This window comes from Dermacentor albipictus, chromosome 1 (genome assembly GCF_038994185.2).
Source record: "Dermacentor albipictus isolate Rhodes 1998 colony chromosome 1, USDA_Dalb.pri_finalv2, whole genome shotgun sequence".
In the NCBI taxonomy this organism is placed as follows: Eukaryota; Metazoa; Arthropoda; class Arachnida; order Ixodida; family Ixodidae; genus Dermacentor; species Dermacentor albipictus.
In genome coordinates, this window is record NC_091821.1 from 76,047,543 (window position 1) to 76,062,268 (window position 14,726).

Consider the following 14,726-nt stretch of genomic DNA (forward strand, 5'->3'; position numbering starts at 1 on the left):
CCCTTTGGGGCTTATCTTGTCCCACAACAATAATCGTCTTGCCCGAGTTTCCTTTCTTGAAAGCTCGGCGCTCGCTACTTTCCTGTCGAGAATGCTGCGTCACACTGATAAGGCGCATGCCGTTCGTGACCGGGAAGTACCGGGCTCGCAGCGTTAAAGAAAGGAAACGCGGGCAAGACAGATGACGATTATATTGTTGTGGGACAAGATACGCCCCAAAGGGTGTAAATATTTCTAAGAGTGTTGTGCTGCGGCAAGACGAAGAGAATCACCGGTCATCATGTCCGTCAAAAGGATGATTGTCGGCCGTCGTCTCGAAGAGAAAGGAGCCAGCTTCGCCGTTTCTGGGCGAAGAGGTGGTGTAGTCTCTGACAGCACAAGCACAGGGTGGCCAGTAAAGAGTCGCACACTCGTGTGCATGAGTAGGGGACACGCAACCAATCTTTAACATTCATTTTCAGAAAAAATGAATGTCTTGCAGTCATATCGTTTGGCACAGACCATCATAGTATAAAAGATAACGTACATTGCAAATTTTATTAAAGTCAATGGACATCTAAAAATCGCCGGAGTTGCCCTTTAATCTCAAATGCACATGTCCTGGTATCGGCAACATACATGCGCGCTACATCAAATATATAGTTGGCATTATATCTAGTACTCTGACCCACATCACTAATTTAATATTTTATTTTTAAGCTTTAATAATTTTATCTTTTTCCCGACGCCCGCCTAAAGCAACCAGAATATACTAGTCTTCAAAATGGGCGGCAATACTGAAGTCGCTAACTATAGGCCTATCGTTATCCTTTCCTTCTTTAATAAAATTGTAGAAAAGCTTATTGCATCCCGATTTTACAATTACCTGGATAAATTAAACATGTTAAAGGAACTGACAACGAATTTTTTAGTATCCGTTTTTTTTTTTTAAGTGCAACGAAAAGCGCACCGGTAAGAGTGTCCAATCATACAGTGGTAACGCGGAAAACAACATGGAACATTTTTTTATCAGAATTTTTCGATAGGCCCCGAGGATGTGTAGTCGTACGCTGGAACCATGCTGGGAACAATAATATGTAAGATCGATAGCGATTATACGCTGACATTGGTGGGAAGCAGACAAGTGCCGCTCTAGCTGTATAAGAAAGTAATATTTTGTTTATCAAGTCTATGTTCTTGCGGTTCATGTCTTCTGAAGAGTTCAACTATTTCTATTCAATAGCAACTTGTTTCGTGGCTCCCTATCCAACTGCTTCGGTCATCCGCAAGTCAAGGCTTTCTTTTCTTTCAGCCAAGCCAAGCTAAGTGGTAGGATAGGCCAGTGGTGCTATTATTAGTGCTGCATTGTGCCCATCTACGCCACAATTGGTCAATGACATTTTGCATCTCACAGAGAGATCGTGGAACTCGTAGTATACTCACTCACGAACTCGCGCGCGTACAAAAACGCTCATTCGCTCCGCCATACAATGAGAAGCGCCACGGCTCTGCCGCTCCACTTGTTGCCGCGAAGGCAGCGCCGCTGGTTAGCGTGAACTTTTTTTTTTGCTCGTAATGCGTCTAGAATAAAGCTCAAACGCATATGCAACATAAAGAGTGAGATTTTAAACAATAAATGTGCGGCAATTGGTAAGAACTGCCTTACATATACAGTAATCTCATATGCTACATCTTCAGTACCAAGGTTCCACCGCGAGTTCACGCCGCTTAGCGTTTTCTGCGACTTTCTGGGCCAATTCAAAAGTTATAATTCGCACTTAAATTTCGAACAGCATGCACGATTCTATCACTATAAATCATAGTCGTTTCTTCATTTCCTCCAACATCTCAGGACACGTTCTATAGGCGGTTGCCAGCCCCTTTAAAAAAATTGTACCTTGATGGGGATGTTGGTGGTCCTCTCTGGAGCATCCACGTTGTACCAGACGTACAGGACGTTGCGGCCTTGCGCCACCACCACGTCGCTGTCCGGCACCCACTGCGAGACGTATGTCTTGGTCACTGCGCCCGTGCGGCTGCTCGAGCTCGCCTGCTGTGCGCACTATTCTACAGAGACGCCAAGAATCCCGCACTAATGCTCCTCCCTAAACGTTCGGCGTACTCTTCACACTGAGCGCTAAATTTGTGCGTTCTTTATTGTGCATAATAATAAGGTTACAAATGTGGATTATGCATACATACATCATTCTCCTTCAGGCTCTATAGTTCAGCAGGCTTAAGAGAAAGCTTTAGCTCATCCTCAACTCCGACGCGGCCTATTCAAATACATGTAAAACGCAAAAGCGCTTTTCTGAGATCACCCCTGGACCGATTTTGATGAAATTTGTTGCATTTGAAAGAAAAGGTTAAATTCTAGTGACAGTTGGAAGCGGAATTTCGATTTAGGGTTTGAATTTTGTTCAGAAAATTTTAAAGAATTCGCAACTAAGAAAAAGATAGACGCACGAAGTTTATAATAGCTCTGCGCCAAGAACAGATATTGCAGTTCTGTAAACGGCATCCATTAGATCATTCAAAGCGGAGAAATTCTATATGGCAACTTTATCTTAGGTGAATTTGTTACGTTATGTACAAGGGTTCTACAAAAGCTGTACTTCCATATTACTAAATTTTTTTTTTAGATTCATGTGTAACATATCAATTTTGTCCGCTTTAGATGTACTATCAGATGAAATTCACGTATTTGTGATATCATTTTTCATTGCGCAGTTAGAGAGTTGTAAACTTGATAGCTTCGTTTTCTGAACATTTTCGATTTTTGACAATTTTCAATAAAATATTGACGACCTAAATCGAAAATTCGAAACCAACAGTCCCTAGATTTTAAGTTTTTCTTTTAAGTACAATACACATTGTCATATTTGGTACAGTGGTTGCCGAGAAAAACGAATTCTCCTTTTACATGTATTTAGGTAGGAGCACCCGAGCTCAAGCTTCGCTGAGCAGGACCTGCATGCGATGGCCGCCTGCAATATGTTATCAAAAGCCTTCAACTACAGTCTGAGAATGTCAAAATTTATTCTCCCTCTCTACGGCGAACAGGCAAACAAGAGAGAGTGTAGCAGAAGCACTCACCTGAACAAAAGTACAGTTATTGAGAAGTGTCACTTTGTCTTGTGATGCAATGTCGAACAGGCTGAGCTGCAACGGAAGCAGGAAAAATAAGTGCGTGCGCTGTACATGATTGCGCAGGCCGATCTAGGAAGATGAAGAGGCCATGGTAAAAACTTCACCGACGATTACGATGCTCCCTAATGAGAAATTTGAGCGCAGCTCTATACGTGTTTTCATTTCGCGATATACTGAGCATCGCACTGATCACCGCTCCGACTGGCAGAGCCGCGACGCGCGGCGCTATATATAGACCGGCCACACAGTTGCCGCGACCCGGCAACTGCAGCTTATGCAACCGTAATCTTTATCGGGGAACGCTTGCGGCGAACGCTATGCGCGAAGACGAACTGTGTGGTTCTTTTTTCTTTGCCACGCACGGCCGGTGCAGCCGCTGCCGCGGATGGATGGATGGATGGATGGATGTTATGAGCATCCCCTTTGGAACGGGGCGGTGGGTTGCGCCACCAAGCTCTTGCTACTATGCTGCCTAATATCCTACCTAGGTTAAACAATGAAAAAAAAAAAAACACTCTGAACTACCAAGTCCAAATTTTCTTATCCCCTATTGCGAACTGTGCTTTTGTACGTCTCCGTCTTTTGTCGTTTCCCTACTTTTCTTCCACCAATCCTCCAATCGCCTCTTACTGATGTCTATTGCGGACATGTTTGCTTTACCACTGCTCCCGCTGAACCCAAGGGCTTCAAGGAGGCCAGTGGTGCCTAAATCGACCGCTGGGTAGACGTCTTCACATTCTAATAAAACATGCTCCGTCGTTTCCCTAGCTTTACCGCAGCAAGCACACGCTTCTTCTTCCTTCTTACATATCTCTTTATAGGTGCGTGTCCTAAGGCATCCCGATCTCGCTCTAAGGCATCCCGATCACGGAATCACGGACGTGAGCGCCATCTGGTGGTGCTTTAAGGTGGCTTTTCCCACTTTCCTCCTCGCGTTCTCATTGCTCTCGCCATTTTTCATACAACGCTGCGCTCTGCGTCAGCTCTTTCATCGTTCGCTGTGCTCGTCTACTCGGTTACGCCAAGGGAGGGCGAGCCGCGTCGACGCTCATCGCAGGAACGGGCGCCCTAAAACAGGCTTCGTCACCTCCACGATGCATTCGCCGGCAGATGGTAAACTACGGTGACTGTCGCAACAGTTTTGCCTGTGAAGGATATTCGCTTGATGCTGCAGGGAATTCGCTTCGGAGCCTTATATTCTTCTGCTGTTGCGTCAGTTGCGGCGTTTCGTGCAGTTCTACTATTCACGCCCGGTCATTTCATATAGCAAAATATGTCCTAAGGAGGTTCTACAATTGAGCTTTTCTTTAATTCCTCTGGGAGGTGAGCAACAACTGCAGGTCAGAGCACACCATATAAAATGGCCTGCAGTGAGCTGGGCTTATTGAAAAAGAAACATCACTGGCACTACGGCTAGTGCTCTCGATATGACACTGAATACCTAAAGTTTTGCTGCCACATTCCTTCACAATTTTGAGGAATTCAACTTAGATAAGCAAGAACCACCCAAATGGGGAAAAAAGTCGAAGGCTCTGCTACAGTGTTGGCTATTAACTATTCACAAGTGGCGATAACTTTTTCCAGCCTTTTAAGTCCATGCATGGCGTACACATTATCACCGTTGTGCACCTCAGTTATTTGGCCGTTTAACAGACTCGGATAGAACCAGACAGAAGAGACAGAACATCAAGAGACTCCGATGCGGTGCACGTGAATTTTAATGCCGCAGACAGCGATACGGAACCCCCGTAAATGTGCTATTCTAGGAGAATGCAGGTTAAAATTCGTGGTGTTGTGTCTTTTCTTCTTTGTAGGTATAATTCGACCAAAATTATTATAGAAACGTAAATATCGGATAAGACAGGTATTGCCTCTGACTTTATTTTCATTACACCTCATTTGATGGTAGCCTGCGTAGCAAGTAAACATGCTTTGACTGTTCATCTGTTGATAACAAGATGCACTTGTATAGTTCGCGTTTCTTACATTGTCACAAACGCGCAGGCTTGTTCTGCTCCTCTGAGCACACTGTTCGGAGTCATGCACATTGGGCAAACACCGTGGCTACGTGGCAGAGGACCTAATGCACCCACCCGTTGGCGTCTGTCGCGAAACAGCAGCTTCTGACCAGTCTCGTTCAACTCGAGCCAGTCGATCTTGGAGTCGTGCGGCACCTGTGCCAGCGTCATACCCGTCACCAGGTCCACTGCAGATACGCGCCAGTCGCGGGCAGCGAATTCATGCCACCTCGTATGCAAGCTAGCCCAAATATAAACCGAAAGAATATGCATATTTTTTTTTTCGGGTCCCTCTGCAACAAGCAGCTGAACTTTCAGCCGTCTGCGCATTCCGTGCTGCGAAAGTGTGCACCACTGGAAGCTTCCTATTAAGCTGCACACGGCACTGCGAACAGACGAAATATCTTTACTCCCACACTTAGCTATGGCTACTGGCTAAGTTATAATTATATCATTTTAAGTGTCACTCATGCCGTAGTGGAAAGCACTACGTGATCAAATCAACATATTAAGATAGCCCTCGCAGAAGCGTTGCTGTGATATAATGCGTCGTCATGCTGGGCGCTAGGCCCAAGAAATGTGACCCCAGTTCGTTCACTGTCATTTTAATATCAAAGAAAGAAAAAGAAAACAAGCGACGTAAAATGAGAAGTTGATAAGCCGCTCAGTACTGCTACTACTCGTTTGTTGCTAAGGAAAGTAGGCCACATAAACCAAGGATGATATATTCATAGTTACCTAAAGAATAATAAAAATAAGCTTCCCTGAGTACCCTCTTTGTCTTGTTTTGTTCTGCACTTTTACACGTTTTGAGTGTGTGGGTCAGCAGTGAGACTATTGTTATAGCTCGGCCCTGACTTCATGCTCTTGACAACTGCGTAGCGAGAACTCGGTATGCCATAGGCCACGTATCTGTGCGCGTATCTGAATTTCTTTATGCGTATACCACTGACGTTGCCTGAAAATCTGCAGACGCTAAAACCAGTTGATCTGCGCTGCCTAAATACGCAGCAGCTTGTCTGCAGTGGATGCGCCCCACATGAAGCCGACACATTGTGATGGCATACGCCGAGTTTGCTGTAATTCACGTCATGTAACGGATCAGCGTTCGTTTCATTCCTGTGCGTATCTAAGGTGCACAAGAGCGGTTAGAAACTCATTTTAGCGGAAACCCTTGTTCTTCGGCAACTTCAGCATTTTTGAAGCTCGTTTTCTTGTCGCGTGCAAACATGAGCAAAGCTGCGCAATAACATTCACTGGCCCGAGGCATGCGTGCATGAACTTATTGGAAGCACGTCCTCACCGACAAATATTGTTTTCAAGTCGATTAAGTAGGCTAGCTTCTTGTTGTCCGGTGCCCCAGGACGCCTTCGTTCGTTGAGACGCACGCTTGAGAAAAGAAGAAGACGTACGGACACTCGTTAGACAATACAAACCACCGTGTGACATGTTCGATTATTAAATGTGACGTTGAAATAGGCGCCACAGTTTTTTCTCGTCAGGCAACACACCTTAGCAAATGAGGGTTCATGAATTCGGTGCGCACCGAACCAAGGATCTCGTTGTGGCCATATTCTACCAGGGACAGTTCACCAGCGTTGAAAATCATGCACACCTATGAAAAAAAAAGTTGAAAGGACAATACTCCATCAAAGAGTTCAGCCTCTAGTTCAAGCGGTTGTTGTCGACAGCATGCGTAGTATATCAACTTTTGCTACTTTCTGGAATTCGTAAGAGTGGTTAAAGAGGTATTAATTCCGGGAAGTTTCCGGTGTGACATTTAACGACCTGCATTCATAGCATCGTGTGTGCACGTTGGACAGATGCAAATCGAAGTTTCTCACGCACATTTTCTGTTTCGAAGTAGAACTTCTCGTTCCTCGACGTCCCTTCCCAGAAGACCTACAATGAGAAAACAAGAATGAAAGCGAATCACGGGCACCCGCGGGGAATGCAAAAGAGTGACCAAGGTGGCCCTTAGTCTGCCCTCGCCTCGCAGAACTTGTCCTGGAGCAAATCGCCGAGCAACAGCGTGGCCGCTGTGTATGCCACCAGGTAGCGGTCCCTGCCCAGGATTTTTATATCCTGTATCTCGTGGCCGTACTGGGACTTGAGAGTGCTCTTCGTCTTCGTCGCCAGGTTCACTATCAGGGCCTGTGCAGCGAACCCACGATGCGTAATGGAGTTTAGAGCGCAGTTTAGAATAAAATATAGTAAAGCAAACAGCAACCTCTACTGTTTTATGGTCGTCTAACTTGCTAATTCAACATCGGAAGTCACGCTAGCAAATATCACAAGTATCAAATTCTAAAGCGCACTTATCGTAGCTGCAAGTAGAAACGATATGGTGAAGAAGCGCATAAGTATGCTCCTTGTTTTCAGCACTGAGTGCTCATTTACAGTCCTTTTGCTGAACCTGGAGGTTGGCTTCGTGGGACGTGCATCGCTAATGTAATACTTGGTTAGTAATGTAATACCACTACATCATGGTTAAGTGACTACGTGGGGTATGTAGCATCTCAGCCTTGCACCAAGGACATGGCACTTTGCACAACTACCCTTCGTACTTTCTGAGCTTATACTTATCTCAAAGGGCAGACACTTCCCTCGTGCTGCTCTGCATGCATAAAGTGCCTTCTTCACAAAAAAAATCTTGAAGATCCGCAAATGAAAGACAGAATAGCCATCATGTTCCTCGGAACATGTTGTTTTCGATTAAAGCGCTGGTCAGAAAGTTCGTAGTGCATAAGAAGCGTTGACTAACCTGACTCGGCCCCACAAAGGTGATCTCAAATTTGTTGTTGTATAGTGTCTTGCGCAGGCTGCAATCGTAGCTCAGAATGGCGCCGCACAGCGTTCCCTGCGAGTGACAGATTTCAAGACTTGATAACACTAAAGAATGCGAAAGCGACGCGGTATCCGCATTGATAGTTCCGTAAACAGTTGAGGAACCTCACAGCACGCAATGTCGCGTTTATGCCCCACATTCGACAAGACAATTTCACATCTTGAGTGCATTAACAACGGTTACCGAATTTCTAAGTTCATGCTGAGCCTAGGCACGCGGAGAACGAGGACTACCGCCGCTTGACGACATCAAGGCGAGAACCAGATAGATGGCTGTAAAAACCTTACAAATGGTGCTTGCTCTGTTTCAGACTTGACCAGGCCAAAACCGCATGCTCTACGGCACTGCATGGTGATGCGAAGCACAGAGTAACAATGGCACATACCAAATTATTGCTCGCTAAACAAAGAGACTTCTACGTCCGCAAGGTTGAGTAAATAAATATCTGAATAAGACCGCGTGTCTACAGTGCCTCGTCGGGGCAGAAGAATTAGTACATGCTCGTAAGGGGCCCAAAACATCTCGCGCGCACTGGAGATATTCCGCGCCGACGTGCTGCCATGAACAGTGCGTACTTCAGAGCAGTTCATCGACAATTTTTTTTTACTGAAGTTGTATGCATGTATGCCTTCGGGTAGTATTGCACGGTTATTGGCATCTTTAGCCCTCGCACATCTTTCAGTTTCAAGAAGAGAAACTTCTTGCCCTTGTCACTGTAGTTGGGCGACTGGTTACCTGCGATCATTCATGCATTTATTTATCCTTCACATTCGTCGGGGAAGTACAAGGAAAGAAAAGACATACTCGCAGACGCCGATGGTTCAATGCGGCACGCAGACTAACTACTTTGACGCAAAAAGTTCGCTGACACAAACTGACACAATGTTCGTACCACTGCGAGCCTCGATCCGTCTCGCTTCCAGGCGAGGCTGGATATGGTGTAGGCGTTCTGCAGCTCCTTGGGCTTCGCCTCATCCCAGGCTCGTTTGTTGCTGCTCCATGTGAACACCCGGACCCTGTGAAGCCGCATGGAAGCGGCTATGTTACTAAATCTGCTGTTATACTGTTATTAGTTAATAGCCAAACAAACATTTAAACGCTCCTGTTTAGCAGGAGTGTAAATCACTCTCAGTTAGAAACAGTTCACGTTTGTTGTTTTCAATGGTAACATGCCCACTTTCTTCGTAACCATAGTTATTGACTAACAACGGAAGCACAAGCGTGAAAAATTTCTCTTGAAAGCAAATATAAAAGAGCGTAATACATATTTTGGTACTTGTGAATAATTCCTACTATAAGCGTGCGTTTTCAGTTTTGAAAAAGGAATACAGTCGAACGCCTGAATAACGAAGTGCTTGGAGCCTCCTAATTGATTCGTTATACAGGTCACTTCGTTGTAACGGTCGTGCACCGTTCACCTCACAATGGAACCGAGACGGAATTATTCATTCATTATACAGGTCATTTCACTGTATAGGCGTTCCTTGTAGATGCGACTGACTGTAGCCGATGAGCGTCCACACTATTTAAACTTTGCTGTGCGCGTCTTGCTTTCGAAATGTGCACTGTTTATTTTTAAATGATGTCCTTAATGAGCTATCAATGGTTCTTTGAGGTTAGCTTCATGCCGCTGGCCTCGGCATATACAGGGTGGTCATTTTTAAGTTTTACGGAGTTTTTAAAGATCGCCTGCAGCAAATTGCGTTATTACCCTTTGAGATGGATCATTTGAAGAGGCAGACATTACTAGCACGAGAAATCGAAACACATCAACTAATTAACAAGAAATTACCAATTAACTTCCTAATTAATTACTTTACGGCACATATTGCAATTCATAAATTGTAGCCGGTGAGTTTGCAAGACGTATAAACTTGAAATGAATTTCCAGGATGACACTAGTTTCGAGACATTCCTTCCCAAAGTGTGAAACAAGACACATGGGAGTTCCCGTTACTTTTGTGCCTTAATGCATAAAAGAGCATTCTGTTAAAAAAAAAATAAGTGAAACAAAAGTGCATTTTTTACGGTGAGTTTGATGGCGCATATCTCCAAACTGATGTTATTCTGGATATTCATTGCAAATGGATGCGCCTTGCAAACGCACCGGCTACAATTCTTATATTGCAATATGTGCCACAAAGTACATAATTAATAAGTTCATTCGCGAATTTTTGCTAATTAATTGAATATGTTTTTTTGATTTCTTGTGCAAGTAATGTCCGCCTCTCTGAATAATCCAGCTAGAGGAGTAGAATTATGTTATCTGCAATAGTCGTTTTTTTTTTTACAGAAACGAAAACTAAAACGTAAAACTTAGCAATGATCACCCCGTATATAATATTTTCGTATGTTTGTCTTATGCTCCCACGCTGTACCTAATGCCATGTTTGCATTTGCAGAGAAAGTAAAAAATAGAAATCAAGCCTTTAACTTTCCCAGATGGCTCCGCACGACGAAGCAGTAGCGTGATCCTCACTAAACACTGCAAAGCAGTCGAGAAATGTTCTTTTCTTTAGGGATGGGCGAATATCCGAAGTTTCGAATAAGAATAGTTCTTGCGTAATATTTGATTCGTATTCAAAAAGGAGCTATTTGGTAGTTTCGAATACTCAAAACTAACAAAATATTTCGCAATAGCCTACTGTTCAAATCTTGGTAATGTTCTCCGTGTGCTAAGCAAAGCATCTCGAATAATCAGAAGTATAACAATGGTAAAAGTCTTTTAAACAATGCAGAAACAAAATGGATTATGCAAGCTTTATTTTTTTGGTTTCGCGGCGGAACCCTACATGACAATCTGTGATTTTTGCTTGTAGTCTGTCATTTATGTTTTTGTAAGCCCAGCTATTAAGTTTAACGCTACAGCCAGTGATCCTTGCAATGGGCTCATTTACATGCGTTATCGCCACGAGTATTTCAGTTTCTTTTGTTCTCTTTGCACAACATTTTATCTTTTTTTTTCGGCAACCATTTATTTAACGTTTTTTGAAAGCTAGTCATAACACAGCCACACATTCTTGGAAAGTTTGTTTGCAACCAGGCTACAAATACGCTGAGAGGCTTAACGACATATTATAGCGCCAAGGCACAATCACAAATAAGACACACGTCTCTGAGGCTATTCGTGTAGTTTTCTTAATGACTATTAGTGACGTTTTGTATAAAACTAATCCTTTGTCCCAGACAGTTAATTACCTGTCCTTTTTGCGCTAGTACGTACAGGTGTGGTAACTAATCGTACCAAAATAAATATTTCTGCAGTGCATATATTCGTCGGCATATGACTGTTCGATATTCGATTCGATATTCGATTCGATATTCGATACTTACTATTCGTATACGAAAAAAGTTGCTGTTCGCCCACCTCTATACTACAGGCCCCAGATGGCATAAAGCATTCGCTGTCGCCAATGAGCGCCACGATCAACCGCGGCCGGCGTGACCGTTAGTCACGCGTCAGTATGCCACCAGATCACGCACACCGAACGCTTGTGCTGCGCTGCCATCGGTCACGTGCGAAGCCGCTGTGAGAAGTTTCCAGTGAGTCCGGGTACCATGGCATGGTCGCCGCAGTTGTCATGAAAACTTGCTGTTTTCACCACAGCCCCGACGAATTTGCAGCGTGGCGCCATAACTGCAGTGAATGTCGCTTTCCCTCGATGGGAGCATAAGCAAGCGTGCCATTGCACTTGTGGCATCACGTCGACCGATGCAGCCAGGGTGGCACCGTGACGTACACCCGCTCCCAGCTTTTTTATGTCACCCATAAAACTGGAACCAGTGAGCGTGTCTGCCCCTCACATCGCGGCAGCCGGTGCGGGCCGTGTCTCTCCGATCCTCATCGCAGAGCCAACCTACGGGCCTCTGTGCTGTAGCGCTCGGCTGTCTTTTCCCCGGTGGATGACTATACGTACCGGACTAGCAGAGGTGAAGGGCTCGTTGAATTTTGCACGACGTAAAAGCGAAAGCAACTGCAGGTGTCCACTAGATGACGAATTAGCACCGTAAGTATGACACATGTAGTGCACGGCTCTGAACATGCACAGTTGGCTTGAGATGTCCTTGTCACTTCGTAATATATATATTGACGTTACCGATGCCATTTTCTATACGGAAACGCATAAAAACGAGCGAGTCATTCATTATTCAGATAAAAATAAAAACAGCCGGTACAATTCAAGCTTTGTGTGATGCGGCCGGACTGCTTTCACAGGGGGCCATGCAACACCTCTCGCCGACGATGGTTGCGCCTTGTGATTTCTCCCCCCCCCCTTTTTTTTTTCTCTCGTCGCTTCAACCACGTTGGACTGCGCCAAGGTGCAGCTCATGCAACGCTCGCAATATTTAGCCAGTCGTTCTCCGCTATAACAACGCGTGCACGGGCAAGCGAAGCACGGAGAACCGACCACGCCGAATACAGGGGGAAGAAGAGCAGTTATCTTTATTCCTGCATGCTCGCGACACGAGGAGCCAAGGCGGCCGATAAAGACAACGATGGACGGTACGGAGTGATGCGTAATGTAAAGAATGGTCAAGAAATAGGCGGCTTGCGCAAAAAGATTACGAGAAGCTTAAAAATGAGCTGAGATATATCAAGACTAAAAAAAAGAAGAATTGTGAAGCCTTCATTCGCAATTACGTTGCGCTTTTTTTTAGCTCCTTTTTCGCAGATGCAACTGTGACAAACACTCGTCCGCTCAAGAGAACCTGCCACCGAGATTCTCTATTATGAATGACGCAAAAATATCGGCGTCCTGCAGCGCGAACTTATCCACGAGAGCTTGCTAACGACCGAGATAGCAAGAAGGGGTGAACAAGGGTGTCGCAGCGCATCATATTGTGGAAAAAAATTATCCATGGTGGGTGTCCCCTTAAACTATTACTCCGATTTATCATACATACAGAGTTAACAACGACCGTTTAGATTACTAAAAAAATTAAATTATGGGGTTTTATGTGCCAAAACCACTTTCTGATTATGAGGCACGCCGTAGTAGGGGGCTCCGGAAATTTCGACCACCTGGGGTTCTTTAACGTGCACCTAAATCTAAGTACACGGGTGTTTTCACATTTCGCCCTCATCGAAATGCGGCCGCCGTGGCCGGGATTCGATCCCGCGACCTCGTGCTTAGCAGCCCAACACCATAGCCACTAAGTAACCGCGGCGCGTGGCCGTTTAGATCATGTGCTTGTACTAGCTCCCAGTTTTCAACATTTCGCTGTTGTGTAAGAACGCTCCATAGGAGGCGACGTAAGGTGACGTAAGGCAAGGAAACTAGACACGGCAGCAGTTGCGGACAACCTGGATAAATTTAAATTCAAGGTACGGCATGGCACGTTGCTACTATTTCTGAAAAATAAACACCGTGCATGCAAATTGAGCGTCTACACACACACACACACACACACACACACACACACACACACACACACACACACACACATATATATATATATATATATATATATATATATATATATATATATATATATATATATATATATATATATATATATATATATATATATATATATATATACAGAAGCGGCCACCCATCAATTAAATCCGCGAACAAGCAGTTTGTTCTTGGAAGTTTTGTTGATTTTACGCAAGCCTTTGACTACACAAATAATAAAATTTTATTTTTTAACTTAAGTCACTATTTGCATCCGTATGCTTCCCCTCGTGCTACTTAAAAGTTATTGATTATGTAAAAAAGAGATGGGGCGTGCAGACAGGACACAAGTGTAGAGAAGTAGACAACACGAACGCCGGCATTCGTGTTGTCTACTTCTCTACTCTTGTGTCCTGTCTGCACGCCTCACCTCTTTTTTGCATAATCAATCCTTACCAACTAGCTCAGCTTTCTGTCATTCAAAAGTTACCTTTCAGAAAGACGTCAGTTTGTATCGATGAATGAAGTAGTATCAGGCAGAAAGGAAATAATCTCAGGAGTACCACACGGTAGCATTCTCGGGCCTTTGATCTTTAATTTATACACAAATGACATTGTCCATATTTCTTCAGAATCTAAATTCATAATTTACGCTGATGACACCAGCATACTTGTTTCGTCTTCATCAGATGCCGATATTTTTCATAAAGCTAATGCCGTCTTAGAGGAATTAATCACGTGGACAGCTAACAACCAATTAAAGATAAATACGAAAAAATGTGTTTTTTCATTCTATAGGCAGGCATGTTTCTGTAAAAGGTAACCTTTGTTTTCGCTGCTCAGAGATAGAGCTAGTTAGCTCTATTAGGGTACTTGGTGCGCATTTTTCCTAATCACTGCAGTGGGATGACCATGTCAATGCGATACAGCAAAAGTTATGTGCGATAACGGGAATCCTGAATTGAAACCGCTGCTTAATTCTCAAGTCAGTAAAATTGTTGATCTATAATGCCCTGACTTGTTTCGTATCTAAACTACTGTCATTTGGTCTGGGGGACTACTACAGAATCGAACCTCTCACAGCTATTAGTAAGGCAAAAAAATATTTTTGAAAATAATTGAGAATGCGCCAATTCTGCATCTCATTGCCCAGCTCTTAAAAAAAATAGAATAATTAGCGTACAAGACACATATGAGTACAAATGGTTGCGTGAAAATAGCCTGAATTATGGCCACCATAATTCTCTCTTCATGGGATTTGTAAGTCTCCATCCGAAATAGGTATCATATAACACGAAGACAACAGAAATATAGAATGTTCCCTATTGTCGC

The 14,726-nt window shown here is 44.1% G+C and overlaps 1 protein-coding gene across 1 annotated transcript in view; it reads right to left on the reverse strand.

Annotated features, from left to right (window-relative positions):
* Oseg2 (intraflagellar transport protein Oseg2) overlaps positions 1 to 14,726 on the reverse strand; it is a 104,847-nt gene that overhangs the window by 53,777 nt on the left and 36,344 nt on the right. The window contains exons 8-16 of the mRNA XM_070522457.1: positions 8,888 to 9,011; positions 7,912 to 8,007; positions 7,140 to 7,301; positions 6,996 to 7,049; positions 6,659 to 6,762; positions 6,451 to 6,536; positions 5,223 to 5,335; positions 3,076 to 3,141; positions 1,877 to 1,978 (exon numbers count right to left, since the gene is read on the reverse strand). Coding sequence (XP_070378558.1) covers positions 1,877 to 1,978; positions 3,076 to 3,141; positions 5,223 to 5,335; positions 6,451 to 6,536; positions 6,659 to 6,762; positions 6,996 to 7,049; positions 7,140 to 7,301; positions 7,912 to 8,007; positions 8,888 to 9,011 — 907 coding nt within the window. The remainder of the gene's footprint in view (positions 1 to 1,876; positions 1,979 to 3,075; positions 3,142 to 5,222; positions 5,336 to 6,450; positions 6,537 to 6,658; positions 6,763 to 6,995; positions 7,050 to 7,139; positions 7,302 to 7,911; positions 8,008 to 8,887; positions 9,012 to 14,726) is intronic.